The sequence below is a fragment of the Lytechinus variegatus genome, chromosome 19 (assembly GCF_018143015.1).
Source record: "Lytechinus variegatus isolate NC3 chromosome 19, Lvar_3.0, whole genome shotgun sequence".
NCBI lineage: Eukaryota > Metazoa > Echinodermata > Echinoidea > Temnopleuroida > Toxopneustidae > Lytechinus > Lytechinus variegatus.
In genome coordinates this window covers 6,545,506-6,568,930 of record NC_054758.1, presented here as the reverse complement: position 1 = coordinate 6,568,930, position 23,425 = coordinate 6,545,506, and the positions used below count along the sequence as shown (strand labels likewise).

Below are 23,425 nucleotides of genomic sequence, written 5' to 3'. Positions count from 1 at the left end.
TACCGACTGGAATCAAAACGATCTATGTCTGCATTTGATCACCATCATCACAATATGATGATATCGCGATATGCAAAGACAAATAAATTAGTTAATAATACAATCCATGTTAAGCAGAAATAACACGCGACTGAATACACTAAGAGCTATTTTCGCTAAAGGAAATTAAGTTGAATTTACAAGAAACAGACTAAGTAATTTAATATAATTTTAGTACATCGAGCGACAATATGTTTTGAATGTCTTTCATTTTTTTAATTTGTTTAATTCAGTCATCAACTGATCACAGACTAGTTACCATCTCAGATAACACGGGCGTATATCACGGGGATTTGGGGGATACATCCCCAGATTTTCGGAGAGGGGGATGGCATGTACAATCACCCCCCCCCCCCCACACACACACTTTTCAAGATAGACACAAAAATCATCATCAACTGTTCAATACTACAGTTAATGTGTGGATTAATCTTTAAATACAGTCAAAGTGCTAAAATTGGCCTAAGTTTGCATTCTAAATATGCACAATTTTCGCGCGGTCGCTCCGCTACATATTCTTACAAAAATTTGGCCTGACAAATCCTACACTCTTAAAACAAAATCAGTCAAATTGACTAGGAGCAACTAATATGGCAATCACTGATATTCACATTTCTGACATAATTATATTCTAGTCAGAAATAACTCTTTTCTAGTACAATATGACTAGAAAATGGTCAAATATTACTGGAATAACAGTTGCACCCAGCTGACCCTATTAACTAGTCACTTTTGACTGATTTGTTTTTAGACTGTACGTTTAGCTTATGCAAATGTTATATCCACTACATCATGAATGTTTAGTTATAATAAGTTAATTTATGAATATGTGATTCCAATGACTTTCAAATATGAATATATCTATTATCATAAACGAATTAAACATCCTTCAAATACACTTTCGTGAATATGGGAGGGGGTCGTCTAAGAAAATATTTGGCCTACGTACACGTATTATTCAAAAGTACACGATGACTTACTGATGGCATTGATCAAACTAATGCCGTTAATGGAACATTCATCTTTACAATTGTATCCATTCATAGGGGACTGTAAATCACATTAATCAACATAACAATGTAATAACTATTTCATAAATGAATTTTGCTCAAAATTGTCAATCTTGCATCATCTCCCGATACAATCTTAAAGATTATTCGAAATTTTCCATGTTTATATCCATCATTGGGATATTTTCACGTTTTTAGAAGTGCCCACTGATGGCCTATGATCATTTCATATGGCATCCTTATTCCTGATAGTCATGATCCTATTTTGGTTGTATTCTCATCTCACCTTTGACCAATGAGTATATGAATTTTCATTGAACAAAAATTGACTATTTAAATCCCTTTATGCCTTTGTCTATATATTTCCTGTTCATAGCATTCGAAAGTTTACGTTATTGATAATATACCCCTATTATCCTCTGTATTAAATGCATATTGTTTTAAACGACTGAAACAGCTTTTTAAATGATCGCTATCTACGCTCAACGCCGCAATGTATCCAATAATTACACTCCCACGAAAGACGATTTGATAACCATGCTGTTTCTGTATCTTCCAAGGCTCACTCGCTTGCTTCGCTTGCTCGCATTTGGATACTAACTGTAATTCAGTAGTTTATGTCATAACAAATCTATTACAATATAACCATCATTGTGGTAGTCCTTCAAGTGAAAGATAGTAGTATTGTGCACGCAGTTATATATCCCGTACAGTCATGTAATCCGTGATGTGATTATTAAACAACATTCTCTCTTCCACCTACTGAAAATTTGCTTGCTCGCTATGCTCATTCGCCATATTATCCAATGGAATACCATTTTGGTCATCATGTCTTCCAACTAATGAAAAATTGTTCGCTCGCTCGGATTTGGATATTAACTGTAGTTTAGTTAGTTTATAACACAACATATTCATTATTATAGCCAATGAAAAAAAATCTTTAGAGCCCTTTAACTGAAAGATAACAGGATTATGTAATACAGTTATATACTCCATAAACATAGCCTTAGGTATGGGGGTTTCCCCCGCAATGTTAATTTTCAGGACAATATATTATTTTCATGCTCGGGCCGTATTTACGCCAGTATCAGATAGATCTCCATAAGAGGCAATGCTCTTGAGGAAATGATTGGAATTTCCAGTATCCGTCAGAGCCAAATCCGGTCCAGAAACCGACATAGCTGACATTCAGAGGGTTGCTGTCATTGAACGCAATCAGGGGTTCTTCATTACCATAGCGATACAGCTTGATGTGTCCCATTGCAAAGGATATCGTGTAGTGGTCAAACCGTGGGATACCGGAGAGGGTCATCATTGAGTTTACAATGTTGGTTGCATCAGGTGGGTTCCAATGGGAAAGACCACGACGGATTATGCCACCCGAATTTCCCCAACCACCAATAGCTGTGAAAAAATGTAAAATAAAAGGATTTAGGAGACGTTTGGCAATAAGTTTGGGAAGTGTGTCTTGAAAAGCTTTGGTAAAGGCTCAGTAATGGAACCTATTACACATGTATACTCTAGTATCATTTAACATTTCAAAATTACAGATGTGAAGTACTCACGGGATGGTTTTTCAGCCAACAAAATTCAAAAATGGCATTTTTCAGCGGTTCGTATTTAAATTTGGTTTATTTCCAATTCGTCTAATACCAATTCGTCTAATTGCCTATTCGTCTACTATCATTTGTTCTACCATCAGTTCGTCCACTCACCACATTGTCTAGTTTCATTTAAATGCAAATCCGTCTTATAACTACTTGGTCCAATAGCCATTTATTCCATATGCCATTTCGTCTAATTGAACTCAGTGTTAAATTGTGCAAAATGAATGAAAATGAAATGGATATTAGACCAACTGGTCATGAGACGAAATGGTCATAGACGAAATGGGGATTACATGAAGTGATGCTTTGACCAAATGGTCATAAATGGACCAAATGACATGTGAGTGGACGAGTTGGCAGTAGACGAATTGGCAATTTACCTTAAATTGACATCTACATGTATGGCTTTCCATTTTTTCAATATTCAATTGGGCACGTTACAATTCATTAGTTTGATTATAACAAAGGTGATCCTTCATAATGACAATAAAACCTACCTATTTCATACATAGATTCTTGCTCCGCATTGATAGGTGATAGTCCGACGTGGACATCGTTATTTGCGCTGACTTCAAAATCAAATGACGTCACATTCTCAGCTATCTCCAAAGCTGGGTCTAAGAAGGTATATCGTCTGGTTTTCTCGACATCGTGTGTGTGTAATGTCATGCATGCTACAAGGAGAAAGAAACATTGATAAGCATAATGAGCAATGTCATGCCTTTTCTAATGGCAAGATTTTTTCAACTTAACATATTCACATGTTAATCTATGTTGAAATGGGTGCTCAACCTTAATATTCATGAGAAGGATGATTAGCGGCACCTGGTATATATTCAAATTAATCAAACGAATATCATCATTGTATATTATAATATCATACTGGATAACAAGATATCTCTATTGTGTCTGTATCGTGGCTGTATTTCGCTTTGCTTGTTGTCTCTGTTGCAATGGCAGGTTTTAGTGTTAACATGAACATTCTTTTTTTGTCATATTTCTTGTCAATACCATTGATGAGGCTAGTAATGGCAAACTTTACTTCTTAGTATCTTCCCTTTCAAACATAAGTCACATGGTTGTTTAGTTAACGTCATTTTTATCTATTATATTTTGTCATTTGTAAAAAAAAGTTTGATATCTTTTTAAATTGTAATTATTGAACGATAATCACACTCACATTTTTAATTCTATTTTACTTTGAATTTTGTTGAAATGAAATGTAATGATATGAAGTTGATTCTGTGATTACTGTGTAATAACTGACCTTTTTTCTCCTTTCCCCATATTTATCTCTTGTATTTGGCCTTGAATAAAAGTAAAGCTTATACGAGACACTTACAGCATGTCGGGCCGTAATAATCGAAGCCGCAAGTACACGTGAAGCCTCGGGTTGTCTCCGTGCAGTTCCCTCCATTCTGACAGGGGCTCGACTGACATTTGTTCTCTGAAATTCGTTTAAGATTGAGCATTCTTCATTATAATTCAAGAAAAACCATTATCTTAAAATGATGATACATTACATAGAAATATGAACCAAGCAGAAATGCATACACTAAGAACGGGAAAGTAAAAATGTGCTGCATTAATAATTATCATAATGATAATAATCATATAATTATGATAATGATAACAACATTTGCCGAAGGATATAAATGTTGTTGCGTGACTTTGATCCAAGACCATGTGCTTGAAAGGCCGAAGGCTTGACCACTAAGCCAAACCATCGCTAGATGAGGTCAGGTCCGTGTTCACTGATATTTGAGTGATTTGAGGTTTTATATCGGATCAACGATGTTTTTTTTTTCTCTCGGATGAACAACATAAGCTTCCAATAATTAATGAATTATAGAAACAAAATAACACAAGATATTAAAAATTCATGATATACCTGTCGAGTTGGCCTTGTCTGTGACAGTTTGTGTAATTGCCTCTGACGTACTTTGACTTTGACGATCTACAATGCAAATATTGTAATTATAAATGTTAAAAGTACACTGTACTAAATATTTATAATAATAAAATTTGAATGATGGTATAGATAATAATGAGGGGTGATAAAATGAAAAAAAAAATAAAGCAAGAACGAGGAGGTAAAAATGATAAACATACTTTTACTTTTTTTGTTATATGTTAATGATATTTGCAATTCATCTAAACTATTACATTTCATTTTATATGCTGACGACACCAGTGTGTTCATGTCTCATCACAATATTGTTTCTTTACAGGATAATTTTAATAATGAATCAGAAAAATTAAATAAATGGTTGATCAACAATCGATAAGTTTTAAACATAACTAAGACAAAATTCATGATATTTACAAAGAAAGAAATTGAGAAAGATAGAGTGGAAATAAGATTCAACAATTCAACTATTCAATGCGTTTCATGTTTCAATTTTTTAGGAGTTTATATAGATGATAAACTCTCGTGGCATGAACACATTGGTGTCGTTTGCAATCGTGTTTTTAAAGCTGTTGGTATTTTATATCGATTAAAACATTTTCCGCAATATATTTTGATTATGTTATATTATGCTTTAATTTTCTCACATACTAATTACTGCAATATCGTTTGGTCCAACTCCTCTGATTGTTTTATAAACAGATTATATATACTACAGAAAAAGGCTGTGAGGATCATTTGTAATAGCCCTTATAATGCCCATACCTTGCCACTTTTTCATGATCTTCATTTACTTACTTTGTCTGATTTAAATAAGTTTAATATCGCAATATTTATGTATCTTTTTTCCAAATCACTTATTCCTGCATTCCATTATGTCTAAATTATGCCTTAATTTTCCGATTCATCAACACAATACCCGCAGTTTATTTATCATTTACCACGAGTACGTACCTCAGTTTCCCGTAACTCAATTCATTTTCAAGGACCTATTCTTTGGAATAATTAACCGCATTCTATTAAAACATGCCGAACCCTCAATTCTTTTAAATGCTATTACAAATTACATCTTTTAAGTTTGTATTCTTAATTTGCATGTATAACTACGCTATTTTTTTTAATGTATGTGTCAATATAATGTTTTCATTTATGTTATCGTTTTTGTAATATTTCTTAATTTTGTCCTATAGTTGTTGGGTCAACGCTCAATAAGGCTATCTGCTCTTTTTTGTTGGCCCCTCATTCTTATAAATATGTTTTTTGTATGTTGTCACAATGTTTTACTTTTGTACCTTATGTATGTTTTTTTCATGTTTTTATTGAGAATGTAAATAAATTGAAATTTAACATAGTATTTGACTGATAGACTTTAAACATGTGACGTTAAGCAACCCTACTGGAAAGAACACACTGTCCTAAGTGTGTTGATAGTTTGGAACAAAATCTGAAATTACCTTCACACTGGTAAACTTGTGCATTTCACAGTTAGGATTCACATAGTTAACCGTCGTGTGAACACAGTGCAGAGCCACATTTTCAAAGTGTCCACAGTATGGAGATAAATTCACAGCTTTGAATTTTTACGATTTAACAGTGTGAATGATATCATCGTCCATTAATATGTGAATACACTGTGATCACACTGTGCAACACTGCGTTATTTCCAGTAGTGATATGTTCAGTATTCTGCTATCTAAGAGACGCTTAATGATATGCGCGATACACATGACTTGGACAACCTAGTAGTCCATCATGTCTTTATTAAATATTGTGTAAATCAAAATAAAAACAAACTTGGTAACATATGAAGTTAGCGGGCAGATTTAATCTACGTTATATAAAGCATTATAATATAATTTTATTTTAGATATGGATATTATACACACAAAGTTAGCCAATCAGTGAATTATGACAGCAAAACATTTTCTAAAATTTGAAAATTCATCTAAAAAAAAACAGCCAACAAAAAATGAAATTCATACAAATGTAAACAGGCAGCTACTATATTGCTCTGTTGTCTTGTGGCAAAAACGTAGATGAAATAAAAATACAAGACGATAGGACATTGACGAAAACCACAATTTTTCAGTCAGCTTTCTGCTTTAAGCATTCTTCATGGACTTTATAACAGATAATTAAAAGAACCTATTAAAATATATGTTCATGTGTTATTTAAGTATATAATTAGGCCCGCGATGTATACAATATAAATATGAAAATAAATGAACGCTGTTAGCTCCATGCTCATACGTTACCTGCCGAGGTGGCTATGTCTGTGACAATTTGCGTAGTGGTTTCTAATGTACTTTGACTTTGAGGTTCTATAATACAATATAATCATAAATAGTTATGTTATGAATAATAGAATAAAACAATTAAACACAATTTCAATACTGACAAAGAAAGTACTGGGAAGGGAAGAATTAGTATTGGAATGTGAACAAGAAAGAGGAGAAGAAGATTAAGAATGCTGATAATGTTTAATAGTTACAATGATCACTCTCTGTATGTTGTATAGTAAATTTGAGTTTACATTATATTCGGTAAGCATGGTAAGTCTAGGATAAGCGACAGAATGAAAACAAGATATAGAGAGATAGGAAACCTATTTTATACCTGGCGAGTTGGCCATGTCTGTGACAGTTAATGTAGTGGCCTCTGACGTACTTTGAGTTTGACGATCTGCAATACGATACAACAGTAAACTGATTATAAAAATTACAATTACAGGCTCTCCAGTCAACACCAAATGTTAGGTGAGTCTAGGATAAATAACATAAGGCATGTTATGTAAGCAATATAGACATGAAACGATATGAAAACTCATACTATACCATGTGTACCTTGCGAGGTGGCCGAGGTGACAATTTGCGTAGTAGTGTCTAACGTACTGTGACTTTGAGATTCTATAATATAATATAATCATTAACAGCTTTATATTTATATAAATAATAATAAAAAAATACCATTTCCATATTGGTTAAGAAAGTACTGGGGAGGGAAGAATTAGTAGAGAATGTGAACAATAAATAGGAGAAGAAAATTAAGAATGGTGATAATGTTTAATAGTTACAATGGATCACTCCCTGAGTGTTGTATAGTAAATTTGAGTTTATATCAAATTCAAGGTTCGGTAAGGATAAATTAAAATACACAGAAAGATAGGAAAACTTGCGTTATACCTGGCGAGGTGGCCATGTCTGTTACAGTTTGCGTAGTGGCCTCTGGCGTACTTTGAGTTTGACGATCTGTAATACGATACAACAGTAATTGATTATAGAAATTACAAGTACAGGCTCTCCAGTCAACAACACACAAATCCAAAGTATTGGTAAAATAAATGGACAACACTTTCATGTTTTGGCAACATGGACCCGAGGAAACTAACAATTTATTACAACACCTGAACTCTTAACACGAGTGCATCAAGTTCACCATGGAAATTGAGAACTAGGGGCTCCGGGGGCTACAGTACGATACAGTGATAAACTAATTATAAATATTACAATTACAACACTAAATGATTACATTAATACATGTGTAATCCCAATAATAGTAAAGATAAAAAACGAGGGTTGATTAAGTGGAAAAATAAAAAGCAAGAAAGAGGAGGAAAATTCATGACCATATTCCTGATCGATAGTTTTAACATGTGGCGTTGTACATTGCTCTGTGTTAGTTGGTTTTTTTTTCATATGAGAGACGTATCAATGGTTGTTTTAATTTGTTATGCATATAAGTATGTTTTATGCAATACTACAGATTTTGACATGCGCAAAGATTGATTATGATACGACATTTGGTTGTTGGTATTTTAAGATATGGTAGCCATACAGTGTATTCTGACCAAACAGAATTTTCCTGTAATTTGAAGCTGCTTCTTAAAAACGACAACTGTTGTCATTTTTCCGAAGTCAGCTTCAAATTACAGGAAAAGTCTGTTTGGTCAAAAATGATAATGTTTTTGTGTTACACAAAAACATTATCATTTTTCCGAATTCAGTTACATGTACAGTATATTTGACATAATGGCACTGGGTAAATTGGAGGCTACACAATGTGTATGTAACCGAATCTTTTCGTCTACACTGAATACACGATTTCCAAGGTGATGACACAGCAAGTGATGAATACATGAATAAACTTGAAAAAACATGATCGTATGTTGAAGTCTGATAATTGTGCATAGGATTTTCAATTATAGCCGACGCTCTAATTGCACGCTATTGATTATAGCGTTAGGTTTCTGCCATTTGTATTGTCATGGATGCAATAGATAGAGTTTGAAATAGGACTCTAATTCCACATTAATCATTAACAATATTAAGGGGATGGTCCGGGTTGAAAATATTTATATCTTAACTGATATAGTCAAATTCACAGAGTAACATGCTAAAAAACTTTATAAAAATCGGATAGCAAATACAAAGATATTGAATTTCGAATTTTTTCAATATTTTTTAAGACAGTTATATGCACATCGTCATGAATATTCATTAAGTGGGCTGATGATGTCACATCCCCATTTTTCATTTTCTTATGTTATTACAGGAAATCATAAATGTTTCCTGTTTTAATACATGTGTAAATAATGTGTCTCCATTATGATGAAATAAGTTGTGGCAATAAATAACTAATGCACTTAATCAGCTGTCAATCCAATTGTTTTAGTTCTTGGTAGAAAAGATTTGAATAAACCTAATTTCATATCATAAAGCACAAAAGAACAAGTGGGGATATGACATCATCAGCCCAGCTAATGAATATTCGTGAAGACATGCGTAGAGCTGTTTCACCGAATTAATGCAAATCTATAAAAATTCAATAACTTCGTTATTTGTTATCCGTTTTTGATCAAATTTCCAGCACTTTGCTTTGCGAATTTCACTCTATTTATTAAGATATGAATATCTCGAGCCTGGATTATCCCTTTAATTGATATTAATAACATGTTGCAGGAGCGGCGTATGTTCGTTGGGGTGGGGGCAAGACGATCTGAAGCTATTTTGGGGGCGGGGATTCAATTGGATTATTAGTAAACCCTTTTTCTTTCTCTTTCCCTTTCCCTTTCTCCTCATTGTTTTTTTTTCTTCATTCTCTTTCCTTTTTTTTCGTTTTTTAACAAATCATGGGGTGGTCACCCCCCCCCCTCGAAATATTATCTGCAAGAATAGTGATTTGCAATCTTGGAGACTGACCTGAAGCATTTCGTAGAGTTGACAGCGATTTACTTTCTGGTGTGGCTGTGGTACTCTCTACGGAAAAGAAGTATGAACAATACATTAGTTGTAGTGATAATGGATTTTAAAGACGGCTTGACGATTTAAAATGATTTATTAGCGGGCTAGCAAAATACACATTTTAGTTTGTTTTGATTTTGAAAGGGGGCGTGGTTGCCCGAGAAAGGGCTCGTGACCCGACCCGTAAAGGGCGGGGCAGCGCTTTTTGGCGCCCGCGCCAAAGAATTTGGGCACAATGCCAGACATTTGCCGCGGTTGAGCTATGCGCGGATAAAAGTGCGGGGAATGCTTCATTTTCGTTTTGGCTTTCAATGAAGAGAGATGACGGTGCATGTGTAAAGCGTGCTTACAAAATTCCCACCTCCTCCCCATTACCATCCTCTAGTTATAATTAAGGGGGATGTTGACATATATATCGTGGGGGGATTCTTGCATATTATGGATATGGTTGTGTATTTATTGTCCTTGTGCATTCTTAATGTTATTTTGTTTATTTAGTTTTTGTTTGCAAGGAAGAAGTCAATTCGAAATTACTATGAAGCAGGTTATGCCTCAAACGTTCATGTGAGTTGTCATAAAAATCCAAGTTATGGATGGTTATAGAAAAAATCTGGGGATTGAAATTATAATTTTCTCAGGTCATTTGAGAAGAAATGTTTATGAATTCATAATTTCTATGTATGTTTTATTTTCCTCTACCATGAGCATTATATATGAAGAAATGTTTGATAAGATTGCATAGGCTTCATTTCAGATAAAGTTATTTCTCGGGTCTGCATCGGACTCCTTAGGAATTAGACGGAAGTATTGTCCCAATTTTTAGTCTTCTTCATGTTCAGCCGCATGTTCAGGTCTTTAGGCGTAGTATGTTGGTATACTTATGTGAATTTGTATGGTAATTTTGTCATGGTATATTTATTATTAATACTGCCCACCTTTGGTATAGGAAGCAGCTCACGCATCAGTCAGATTTGAGTTATGGTTTTTAAATATCTGTTGTGTGCTGCCCGTTCAGGCAGAAATTGTGAAGAAATGATCGTTTTGGGGAAAGATATTGAAGAAAATATTATTTAGTTTAATTGCATTGATGTATATGTTAATGACGAACACACATTGGTCATTTACAACGAGTGATACTTTCGTACCTTGCTTCCCTTGCCAGAGTATGGCCATATTAGTGAATTTCGTTTGGTGAAACAAATTTCTTTCTGAATTCAATTTCCTTTATTAAAGTTCCTTTAAGGGGCTCAATATTTTCAGTGGGATGAAAATTGGATACCTATAGTTGGCTTGAATACCAGCAGTAGTTGATCTTGGCAAAGTGTGATTAGGGGGGGGGGGGTACAAGTACTTTTGCATTTATATTTTCCAGGGAAGTTGTATTTGTTGAATCTATATGATACTCTATAATGAATGGTGTATGAAGTAGTTGGAGGGTGATGGTATACTTTTCATGGTTAATTTCAGAATCTAGGCAGAGCCTAGGCTGATAGAAGAGCGTAACACGAATCCAAATTCGAGGGTGTTTGACCTGGTCGCACACCAATCCTAACAACGATCGTCGTGCATAAGTGGGCCGTAAGGGAATTTTATCCTCCTGTCCTATTTTGGCCAGTGGGCAGGCGGGTTTTCGCCCTTACTCGTTTTTGGGAGGAGTGTTGACGCCTTGTGTGTTGTTGAAAAACAAGCAGTTGAAGTTCTGGGGGCATGATTTCAGTAAGAGGCGCATTATTAAAGTACCTCCTTTTTTCCTTTCCATGCCAGGGCAGGCATGTGGATTTTAATCAATTATGTTATGTTATTATGTAAGTTGCAGGTCCCCACTCGTTACCTAGGTGAGGGGGACCTATTTGTACATACAAATGTTTGAGAACGCTGTTAAACTGAAATAATTGTGTCATGCTTAAAGTTTAATCTTAGCCTGACCTGATCTTAAAGGCGGGCAGGCTGGTCTATAGTCATGGGCATTCATATATCTCTATATGCTATATTTATGTCATCTGTAATCCACCGATAGCTCATAATTAATAGCTGTGCTGGGATTCCGGTCCGGCTAGCAGGGAACCAGTGGGAAAACAGCCATGAATTTTAAACATTGAAGAACTTACGAGGGGGGCCTTCTAGCAGGGGTTTAACCCCTCTCCGAGGAGCTTATTAAACAAGGGTATCGGTTGGTTACAGACATTATCGGTATATGTATATGTGATGATATTCATACACTGTACACAAAAAGCAGAATTGGTAAAGATGCACATTCATCTCTATTTTCATTAAAGCCACGACAAATCGCAATTCACTTGTTCTTGTTGTTTTGTTAGCCGTGAATAATGTAAACATTGTTTGTTATAGTAAAAATATTGATAAATATGAATTTTCTATCCTGTTAGCAAAAACAGAAAAGCAATGTTCCTGTATAATTAGATTTGATAATATTATTACTATGACAATTCCTGATAATGATGATCATATTGTTAATGATAATATATATATTAATTATAATTATAATAATAATAATAACAGTAATGATGATTAAAATATAGCGATCATTACAATGAAAATAATTATATCAATAGAAAATTAAGACGCAATTTGATTTCACAAAAGGTTACATGTGCCATCGATGTTTTTATGTAATACATACAATAATACATATATTTTAAAATAAATAAGTAGCAAGGTAAAGAAAAAAAATATAACATACATATACTACATGTATGTTCGTGCTTCCAAAAGAAATGATAAAGTGTTAGGTATATGGAATTTTAATGTAGTTATTATTATTATTTTGCATTTACAAAGAGATGATACTACATTTGCTATATGTATTTTATTTTGTACACGTCAAGAATTTAAACTCCAATCAAATAAAGATCTACATGTATAAATAAAAAGTAGACGGCGTCAATGTTGATACCCGTTGATTTAGTAATTGCGCATGTAATTCTTTAGATTAATCAAAAACATTCAAAGGCCTCTAAACCAACCCGTTTCGCGATGTAGTCCAACGAATCCTGATGGACAATTACACGTGTAGTTAGTCATCTGTTCTTCACACCATCCACTGTGACATGGATTGCTTAAACAATCTAAAATTAAAAAACAAAATGAGACGAAAGAATGCAGGGGTTAACTTGCCAGGTGTTTTACTATGTTATCCCTCTCTGTCCGACCTGCAGCACCCATGGGTTGTTAATTTGCATATTTATGCAACTCCCTCTGGGTGCAATTAGCTACATAAAGCAACCTATAAGAATTATGGTATCAAGCAGATGTTTTACTATGTCAATATGGAATATCTAACACGTCTAATGCAAATCATATTTGAAGCTGACCAGAAAGAAATGACCATGAAATATTATCCAAATCGAAATGATTTATATTTACCTGTTCATCATGCTCATGGACACAGATTAAAATTGCATTATATTCCTTCACAAAGCTTGTGCTTGTCTCTCAAAATTGAAGAAATGTAAAAACTATCAACCTTTAGTAAGATTATAAAGTTTAGAATCGTCCTCAAATATTGGACTGCTTATTACCACGAAAATGAGCAATTCATTTCAATTTATTTTGAAGGAACCCCATTGAAACGATATTGAAAAAAAAAACATGTATAGGCCTATAAAATATTGTCAATGAGCATTCCATGAATTGAGCTCTGTGTAAAAAATAGTGGTTATACAGACATCGATGATTTTATTATCATTATTATTATTATTGTTTCTTGCAACAATTATGATACCGGGAACACGGCAAATACGATAACCCGCCGGGACACCGTCGTGACGTCGTCCGTAGTTGCAACTCTGAGCGCCGAGTCGCCGAGGAATGAGCTTAGGGATGAGCTGCACCAGGCTACCATTAACCATCTTCGCCTCACACCTCTCAAACATCGGTAGGGTATAGTTGAGATCGTAGCCATCAGGACATGAATTTCCACCTGGCAGTATTACACAAAGATTTAGGCATGGCTTATGGAGCATTGCAAGAAACTTGCGATCAATACCAAGTCTATTTTCATTCCCGAAATCAAGCACGTGTCGTGCAATCAATTGCAAAAGTTGCGATTGATTGCTAATCTGCTCCATGAAACAAGGAGTGTAATCTGATTTGATAAAGTTAAAAGTGATCAATCAACTGTTAAATTGCATCAGAATATTTGCGATTGATTGCAAATATTTTCTTGTAACACCCCCCTTAGAGTAGCACTTTTGAAATTCCGTGTGTTATAAAGGCATGACTACATTAGTCCAGGCGCTGCAGCGCGCTGGTTCTAGACTAACAATTTTGAAGGGGCTTCTATATAGGGACTCGTTATGTTTTCGACGGTAGTTGATCCAATACAATGGAAATTGCCTATAGGCAGTGTACGTCGGAGTCTGTACTGGTCTAACCCAGCAGCTAGTCCACGTCCTTGCCCCCCCCCCCTCCCCCCTACCTTAAAGACAAAATATATCAGCCAAGAAAATAAAAAATAAAAATCATATTTTCAAATTGCTTGAGAATATTTTTTTTCTCATAACAATTCATCTGCATTATTATAACCCCCATTAGACCGATAGTGATGTTATTGAGAGTCTTTAGAAAGAGAACGAGACGGGGGAGGGAGAAAAGATGGACACTTAGTGTGAATCAGATTAGAAAGGGATAAACAAATAGAGGGGGTGATACTCACTTGTCGTAGCAGAGTGGCATATAAATGTTGCGAGCGAAGATACAAGAATCAATTTCTCTATCATTGCCTGTCGAATTAATAACAAAATGTTAAAAGAAAAGAATACTCATATATTAGAGATCAATTTTATTACAATAAGTGGCCATTAACTGATTAATCTCCAAGGATTGCGCATGAAACCGAACATAAATGCCATTTATAGAATCATTTTGAGTCCGATGTAGATCAACCTTGTAATGACTTGACTATTTGAAAAGGAATGAGTATTGAGGCTATCGCCATCAATACTGGCAGCACAGTTTACAACATTTTATCTATATATATATATATATAATATATATATATATATATATATATATATATATATATGTGTGTGTGTGTGTGTGTGTGTGAGGGTGTGTGTGTGTGTGTGTATATATATATATATGTGTGTGTGTGTGTGTGTGTATATATATATATATATATATATTAGTTTCGCCTTAATATGTTGTGAAATGAATAAATTAAGAGAACAATGGTAGGCGTAGCTTTGCATAAATTAAAACGTTTACAGTGACACATGTATACCACTTATTGCATTTCTATCATGTTTATTAGTATGTCTACCATATGGGGGGAATCATTTTGTGCTGAAAATGTGCATAATTTATGCATAATGAATGAAAATTAGCCAATGAATAACATAGAAATTTAATTTTCTCTTGTAGAGTTCTCTTTAAATTTCTTTTCATTTCAGTTGTTTCTTATTGGAAAAAATATATAATTTTCGGCTGATCAAAACATTTCTTTGCAGTGTCTTTCCAGAATCCGAACACACTTTTCTACCATTTATTGATTTTATACAATGTTTTGGGGTGTTTTTTGTCTAGTTCAGTGTTTTCAGAATCACGTGAAAATAAAATTTATGTTGTGTTCCCATGAAGTAGCTTTCTATTTCTACAACATTGTTTACTAAAGCTTAAGAAGAATTGTAAGAGCAATTGCATGCATTTATTTAGTTATTTCCTCTTTAGGGATATCCATAGCCTAGAATGAGCAAGAACATTCCACAACATGTTTGTAAAAGTTTTTGTTAAGCAGGTCTCTGCCTATTTAATGGCCAAGGATTATTGTTATTTCTGAATAGAGATTACTTTACAATAGAATTGTATTGGTAGTGGAAATGAACAATAGTCTTAGCTATTTTGTTGACACATGTTAATTTCACTGACATGACTGAGGTCATTCAAAGTCCTCCAGAATGTGATTACTCCAGAAAGAAGGAGAACGTTCTTTTCAAAGACAATACTAGAAGGATCTAGAATAGTTGTAATTAGTATAAAGCTGGTAGATACTTCAAGGACATCATCATATCATACCAGATCACTTCATCAGATCAGATCATGTCAGATCAGAACTAAGAGTTTCACGCCAGACTTTATGTCAGAGCAGACTTTATTTCCACCTGGAATATTTATCTTCTGTGGAATTATTTGCACACCATCAATGAACTGTTTGCAGTTATTTTGAGAGAGGAATTCTCAGTTCTCATCGAGATCATCAACCTGTTCAATGAACACTCTTCAACATGTTCAACCCATGGATTGCTGAAATTGACTGTTAATCATCATCAACATCGTCTTCACGGACATTTCAACTCATTACAGTGACTCTTGTTATTCATCGTGCATCAACATCAGTTTCATCATCGCCATCATTGTGAACTTTTACTTTTCGCCAGCCAACTTGGACTCTTATCTGGATACTATCATTTGGAATACCGTAATTGCCAGAACTGATTTCAAGAGACGTAAGACCATTATCATTTATGATTTGTTTGTGTACTATGCTTAATTATTTCCTGAAATAAAAAGAGGAAAATCTAAACCTAAATTTTACTTGTTATTTGTTGCAGTATCGTAACAAAAGTATATTCATTTTACAAGCTAATTTTCATAATTTATGGCAATTAGGCTTATTTGCGTAGAAACAGGGTTCTATTTGAATTTATAAAAAAAAGCTCCAAAGAGTTCAAGGAGTACATATACAGAAGAAGAGGCACAGTAATTAGAAATGCAGTATTCGCAAGCTTTTGTTTAGTGAACAAGTCAAATAAATAAAAACGCAGATCTTCATGCATGATTTTTTAAACTTACCATTTTTTTAGAAATCAAATCCGACCATCCATCAATGGAAATGTTGTGAAATCATCTGGTTTATAAAAAAATATAGGTTTCTGAATAAAATTATAACAGTACTGTAGCGATTGTATTCTTTAAGTAATTTAAAAGAAATCGCACTTTTCTGGTCAAACGACTGTTTTTAGTAATATCCTTGCTTGAGGCGAATTTTCAAAAGGAAGAGATTCCTCAACAAAAAGTGATAAAAAGAAAGATGGCTGAAGGACGTACCATCCCGCAATGGGTCTGTCTTATGAACACGGTGAAGACGGTCGCCAAATGACAATACGATGAGCGATGAATAACATCATCGCGCCTTTTGCGAGCATCCCCCTTCAACCACGTTCAGTTGCCTTTTTTCGACTCCTCACCGAGACCAGTTCGTAGTGACATTCTGCGCATGATCAGAAGAAGGTAATTTGCACTAAAGTGACGAGGTGGTTTAATATTCAATGAGATAAGCACTTTCTCGATTATTTATATTTTCTTTTGAATTGTGTTTTTCACTATATCCACAAAAAAAATAATGTGTCAACCTTTGCGACTGGTATTTCATAGTTGGTCAAGTACATTATTATAAAAACATGCTGGTGCATTCAAAGTAGAAACGCAAAAAAAAACTTCATGTATAGTGTTCATTATTGCTTTAGTATAGTCACCTGGTCTATGCGATTGATGCATATTGTTATGTAAGGCTTGTTTACATAATATCTTGCTTTGAAAGCTGCCTATTATAACCACACAAATGGAAAGTCATTTGACCAAAATTGCCCATGAGTAAACTATGGACTGGTCTATTGACCTCAGAGGGGGTTCACACGCTCGCATTTTGCGTCAACGATCATTCGAGTAACACGACGACACTCGAAAGATCATTCGAGTGACACGACGACACTCGAAAGATCATTCGAGTGACGCGTCCCTAGAATGATCATTCGAAAGACGCAGTTTGAGTGTCTGAATAAAAAATAGTGTAAATTGACATGCGCTATTCAAGTTATGGGATCGTGGTATTTTCTTTCGACAATATTCGAGAATCCGGACGTTTTGCCTTTACTCCGGAAAAACTCTCCACAACGCTTTAAATCCTTTCAAAATGCAAGTAAAATTACAACGGAGAGCTAAGAGACCTTTGTCGAAAGTTTGTGGAGAGCACCGGAATCTCTTGACTCTGGACAACTACATAATATTTGCAATTGTTCGTCTGGCGCAAATCTTCGGATGATTTCCTGCCCAGACCACCAACTTTTGACAAAAGCCTGTCAGCTCTCCATTGTTATTTTGATTGCATTTTGAAAGGAGTCGATGCGTTATGAGCTTCTTTATGCGAAAACTACCTTTGACAATGGACCTTTTGTAATAAGTCTATGCTTTGAAGGCGCTAAACAGCCGTGTGAATGCTTGACCTCTAAACGTAATTCTTGGGGGCGGAGCTTACGGTGTCCTTTCAACCACTTCCGCAGACAAAACCCCTATTTATACCATGGGCACATTTGCTCGACGGCGGACGTACGGCGAGTCGAAAACAGCCGTTTCATCATTTTTTGTACCAACTACATATAGGTGGTTTGAATTAAACTTAATAAAACGGCTGTTTTGACTCGCCGTACGGCCGCCCCAGAGCAAATGTGACCAAAGTATAACTGCTCTGTTGGCCAATTTGGGCTATAGACGAGTGATTAATGGGTTTCCCCCAAAAAAAAACGAAAACCCGACATCTCTTCTTATCGATGCGAAACGTAAAACCACAGAATCCGTGAAGCCTCCTCAAAAGTGTGAACGGAAGATAATTCGAGCGCCATTACAATTTATAATTCAAATGACGCTTCCATTGCGTAGAATGTGAAACAGATCAGCGTTTTACTCCGCTATGCTGTCACCCGTTTGCTTAGTCGTCATGGATACCTAATGCACTCCTGTGATAATTGAACATAAATATGACACGTTGCTTTAATGTTATCGCATTAAGCACTGGGGAGCTCTTTGATAATCTATAATTTAATTATTGTTGCATAGTGATAAATCCACTTGTCTACAATAAGTATGATAAGTTAATAGTTAATTTTGAAATAGCTTTTAGTGTGAAGTATTGATAAATGCACTTATGTCATGTCATAACTGAACATAAATTTCACACATTGCTTTGATCTTATCTCATTAAACACTGGGGAGCTGTGTGATAATATATTATCTCATTATTGTTGAATACCAATAAAAACTGCTAGGCAATACTAATATGATACGTTTCTAATCAAGTTTGAAATAGGTTTTAGTATGAAGTATTAATAAAAAGGAAAAAAGACACTTGAAAATGTTTACAGCGTTGGTTAAAATAAATTGGCGTCTAAAATATATCTCTTCAAGAAGGGCTGTTATATTCTAGATGATTATGCTTACAGGGTAACCAAACATCTTTCTCTGTATGTCTTTTTAAAAATCTGTTTTCTTCTTTTTTTTTACAGACATGTATAAATGAAATATGGTTAGAACCTCAAACATCTGTATCAGTTCGTAACTTTCCTCATGTAGCTTGGATTACAGGAGCACGCCACAACGTCAAGTTTTTCCCCAGTACTTCTGCCGCAAACACATGAGGGCGCACTATAAGCGACCGGATCTGGACTGGTCCCATAGTCAGAGGCGGAAATCTCTCCCAAAGTGTAGGGGGGACAAGGGTCTGGAAAATTTGACAAGCAAAAAAAAGGCATCTCGTCAACAAAACGCACGTTTTATTCCCATTTTGAGTGATATATTTCTTAGCATCACTAAAGACCCAAATAGTAAGGGGGACACTTGATATTGTGTCCCCCCTACTATTTTGAGTAGGGGGGACACGTCCCCCCTGTCCCCCCCCCCTTTGGATTTCCGCCCATGCCCATAGTCTTACCTTTTTTATCGGCGCCATCATAGCAGATGAAAGAGTACTGAATGGTTTATTTCCGAAGGGAAATCTAATTCCGTATTGAGATGCAAAAATATGACAAGCGGTTATAAAATTTGGCGGCACGGAACCCAACCTCCCCCACCACCTCCACACACACACACACATCAGCACTTCATCTTAAACAACATTACATCTAAAAAATGGCAAATTCAGGTCAAGTGAACCCGCTCTTTTGACACCATTCAGTTAATATGGACCGTCATCTTTCGTTTCTTTCTTCCTTTTTTTTCAAATCGATTTATTATGGTATGATAGAGAAACATCGGCAAATCGCCCCTTTTCCTTATCTATGTTATTTTCGCTACAATAGCTTTAGGCATCATAGACGGAATAGGGGGGATTTTCCCCCATATATTGCAACCCATTTGGCGGCTCCCCTGCTTGCCCTATCATTTGCACGTGTATTGTAATAAACTGGAATTGAGGTTGTTGTTTTTTTTGTTAAGAGAGAAAATTAATTCCACATAATTCATTTGCTTCTTCGTGCATGATATTCATCAGTTAATGAAACTTGTAAATGATAATTGATAGGTTTAGATCGGAGGTTTCGAATCCGTTGCTATGGATAGAACTAGGTTGTTATTCCTCTGATAAAAGATAACGAAGATCAGATAAAGTTGTCCTCGAATGAATTCTTAAACATTTCAATGATAATGATATTGGTATGAAAGCAATTGTATAGCTAATAATTAGCTATTGTGATATTACCATAATGACAATTTTCAGGTGGGGTATTACGGGACACGGGTCTTGTAGGGCAGGATAGGATAAGCCTATATAGTGCTCTTATAATATAACTTATAATGTATGTATGTTTGTGGAGAAATTACGTCATCTTTACGCTGCGGCGTCTTGACCCCCTCCCCCTTCCATCCCCTCCCTACTATGATATTTGCTGTTACGGCCCCTAGTCATGCTAGTATAGTCTATATACTCTTAACGTGGTTGTAATTGTATCGTTGTATATTAAAAGGAATTATTATCTTCGCGTTCGAACACACTCTGACTCCAGTTCAAAACTTACAATCATTTTTTTAGATTTATACTGATATTATCACATTTGATATCAAATTAATAGACCTTACATTAGACATAAATAAACGTTGTGGTTTTTTTATAGATTTATATGTTCGAGAATATTAGACCTCAAGATTTTATCACATCCAAAATCGATCGCAATACCTAGATAAAATAATACACTTTGGGTGTTTTCAAATATTGTATGGGGGAAGGGTTGATTTCAATGTCCGACTTTGAAACAAGCCCAAAACTATTATTGATTGCAAAATTAATCATTCAAAATTGATAGCTCGCTTCGCTCGGAGGCGACTTTCCAACATTTGCTTAGCTGTTTCCCCTCAAAATATAAGGTTTATTCAACGCAACTGCATTGAAGTAATGTGTTGTGTAAAAGTCAGATATAGTGTATATACCCGCGATTTGATTAAGAAAACCGACCATCTGTAAGCATGGTAAGGTTCAATGGGCTCTGCCCCTTGATCATGCTGATACCACCATCATAGTACAGGGGTTTTTCATAAAGCTGGTCGTAAGATACGACTGACTTTATGCACGACTGGTGACCCCTTCTTGTGCTATGTGATATCCCTATGTAATTGAGTTATGACCTATAAGAACACGTTCCAGTCGTGCGTAAAGTTGTTCGTAACTTTACGAACAGCTTTATGAAGCACCCACCTGGCGTACAGATGAAAGGGCTTGTGCCATGGCCCAACATACTTCTACAACCAAGAACAAAAAGGAAAAGTGTAGAATATGATGTCATTTTCTGAATATCATGTCAAACCCTATATCAAAGCAAGATTCTCATGAAAAGCTTATTTTTCCCCTCTCGCTTCACTCGCTCAGTATTTTCGAGGATCTAAAAATCCCTGCCGAGAGGTAAAGAGGGCCAAGAGGAATTGCCATCATTTATTCCCCATCATCGGACCAGAGAAATCTGCAGAAAGATTTTCCTTCAGTAGACTCCTGCTATAAACCTTTATTTCAAAAAAAAAAATGTATGAGGCTATTGTGAGCTCTGCCATGAAGACAGTTGTGACAATCTTGCTAATCTGAGTTGCAGAGTGCAGTCAAAGACAATCGAAAGCTTGCTAATGTCAAATAGAAAGTAAGTATGCATAATTAAAGGTAAATTGTGATATGGGAGTCCACTCTTTGCTTTCCGCAATAATTATAAACAGGTTCTGACACCTTACAATGCATTTCATTGGCCAGAAAGAACTGTTTTATTTAAAAAAAAAATGATGAGAAGTCTTTTTGAGTGAGCTTGATTTGGATTTGATTTCGAGCAGAAATCACGCGAGAAGAGCGCCATCTCCATGTGTTGCAGAAGAAATGATATTTGTGTATTCATATATATTAAAAAAGCGAAAGGTAAATTATTTTGCTTCATTTAACGGACAATGTCAAGATCAAAAAGTGTGCTTTACGTGTCAATGATACAGTAAGCGAATGAGTATAACGGCTAAGCATTATTCATAAATCATATATGAAAGAAGGTGATCTAGCTAATACTTTTGCAAAGCATGTGGGTGATTCCAAATATGTTTTTTATAGGATTTGATAAAGGCAGAACCAGTTAGGACTATTGAAACTTTTTATCAAGATTTTCGAGAACATGCAACATAGGGTGATATCTGTCATAAATTAAGCCCTTATTAAACTCGCATGAATTCAAGTCACAGGAAGTGGCGTACCTTGGGTCGAGACATTAGGGGCACAATAAATTTGAGTCACGTAGTGGGCGCGAGAAGCGCGCTAAATAGCCAGGTATACTGACCTAAAGGAAACATCTAAGAACTGTGCCATTAAAGGGATATGTATCTCACTGATCAAATACCGCGAGCGCGAAGCGCGAGTTACAAATTTGTGATATTCAGACCTAAAAAAGAGACAATATAAACTGAAATTTTACCATAAACAGATGAAGCACTTTTTATAGCCATTGTAATCATGAACATGATACGTATTTCACTAACCAAAATGATGCGAGCGTGAGCAGATATATGATGGGGGGACCTAAAGCTACGCACTTTGTTTTCAAACAATAAAAACTGTCCCAATTTTTATATTTCAACAAATTATATTTCACTAATTTGTGGCAAACATTTTAAAGATCATTAAGCAAGACGAAAATCCCCCCGTGTTTTCCGAACACCTCTTGATTTTGCCGCCCGATGTAGAAGGGGTCCTAAAGCTACGCACTCGGTTTATCATGCAGAAAAAATAGTATTTCTTGTGCCTCAATTTCTAAAATATATTCAAATTATTATAGAATAAAATGAAATTAAATCGAATATAACTCCAAAATTCCAAACAGTTGTTGGTTTTCTCTGCATTTAAAGATTTACGGCAGCCTCTGTAGAAAAAATTGAATAAGAATCTTTCGCCACTACAGTCACTCACAGTTCCACACACAGAGTGCGCATTTGCCATAAAAACTGCATGCGCGATGAGTGGTGCGTAGCTTTAGGACCCGCGTAGCTTTTGGAACCCCTACCATACATTTTGAAATTCAGATCTGAAAAGGGACATTCTAAGCCTTGTTTCTTAGGAATTCACGAAGAACAGACATTGATATCACAATTCCACGTATGCAAACGTGTACAAGTCGGGAGTCAAACAAAATTCGTTGAAAAAAATCTGTTTTGCAGCAAACTTCTGATTGCCTAAACAAATACTGTAAGGTTCATAATTATAATAAACAGCGTTGTATAAAATCTTAAAAACAGCGTTTTTACTGTATATAGGCCTAAAGACTGAATAAATCCTAAATAAACAAATTATCGACACTTCTGACTTTTTAGCTTGAAAGCTTT

At 35.2% G+C, this 23,425-nt stretch overlaps 1 protein-coding gene across 1 annotated transcript; it reads right to left on the bottom strand.

Annotated features, from left to right (window-relative positions):
* Nucleotides 1-767: 767 nt before the first annotated feature.
* On the bottom strand, nucleotides 768-16,696 carry LOC121406241. The gene is made up of 12 exons (XM_041597260.1): nucleotides 16,616-16,696; nucleotides 14,481-14,547; nucleotides 13,548-13,745; nucleotides 12,790-12,891; nucleotides 9,764-9,820; nucleotides 7,748-7,813; nucleotides 7,182-7,247; nucleotides 6,821-6,886; nucleotides 4,548-4,613; nucleotides 3,999-4,103; nucleotides 3,154-3,330; nucleotides 768-2,453 (listed from the first exon to the last, which is right to left on the bottom strand). Exons 1-12 carry the CDS (start codon nucleotides 16,616-16,618, stop codon nucleotides 2,137-2,139), a joined length of 1,290 nt encoding a protein of 429 aa, XP_041453194.1. The 5' UTR covers nucleotides 16,619-16,696; the 3' UTR covers nucleotides 768-2,136.
* Between the last annotated feature and the right edge of the window lie 6,729 nt (nucleotides 16,697-23,425).

Bases quoted from the DNA above. Each gene is read 5' to 3' on its own strand.
- LOC121406241 (XM_041597260.1), bottom strand. The intron at 7,248-7,747 runs GTATAACGCAAG...ATCGTATTGCAG, and splicing joins AGACATGGCCACCTCGCCAG to ATCGTCAAACTCAAAGTACG. The intron at 6,887-7,181 runs GTATAAAATAGG...ATTGTATTATAG, and splicing joins AGACATGGCCAACTCGCCAG to AACCTCAAAGTCAAAGTACA.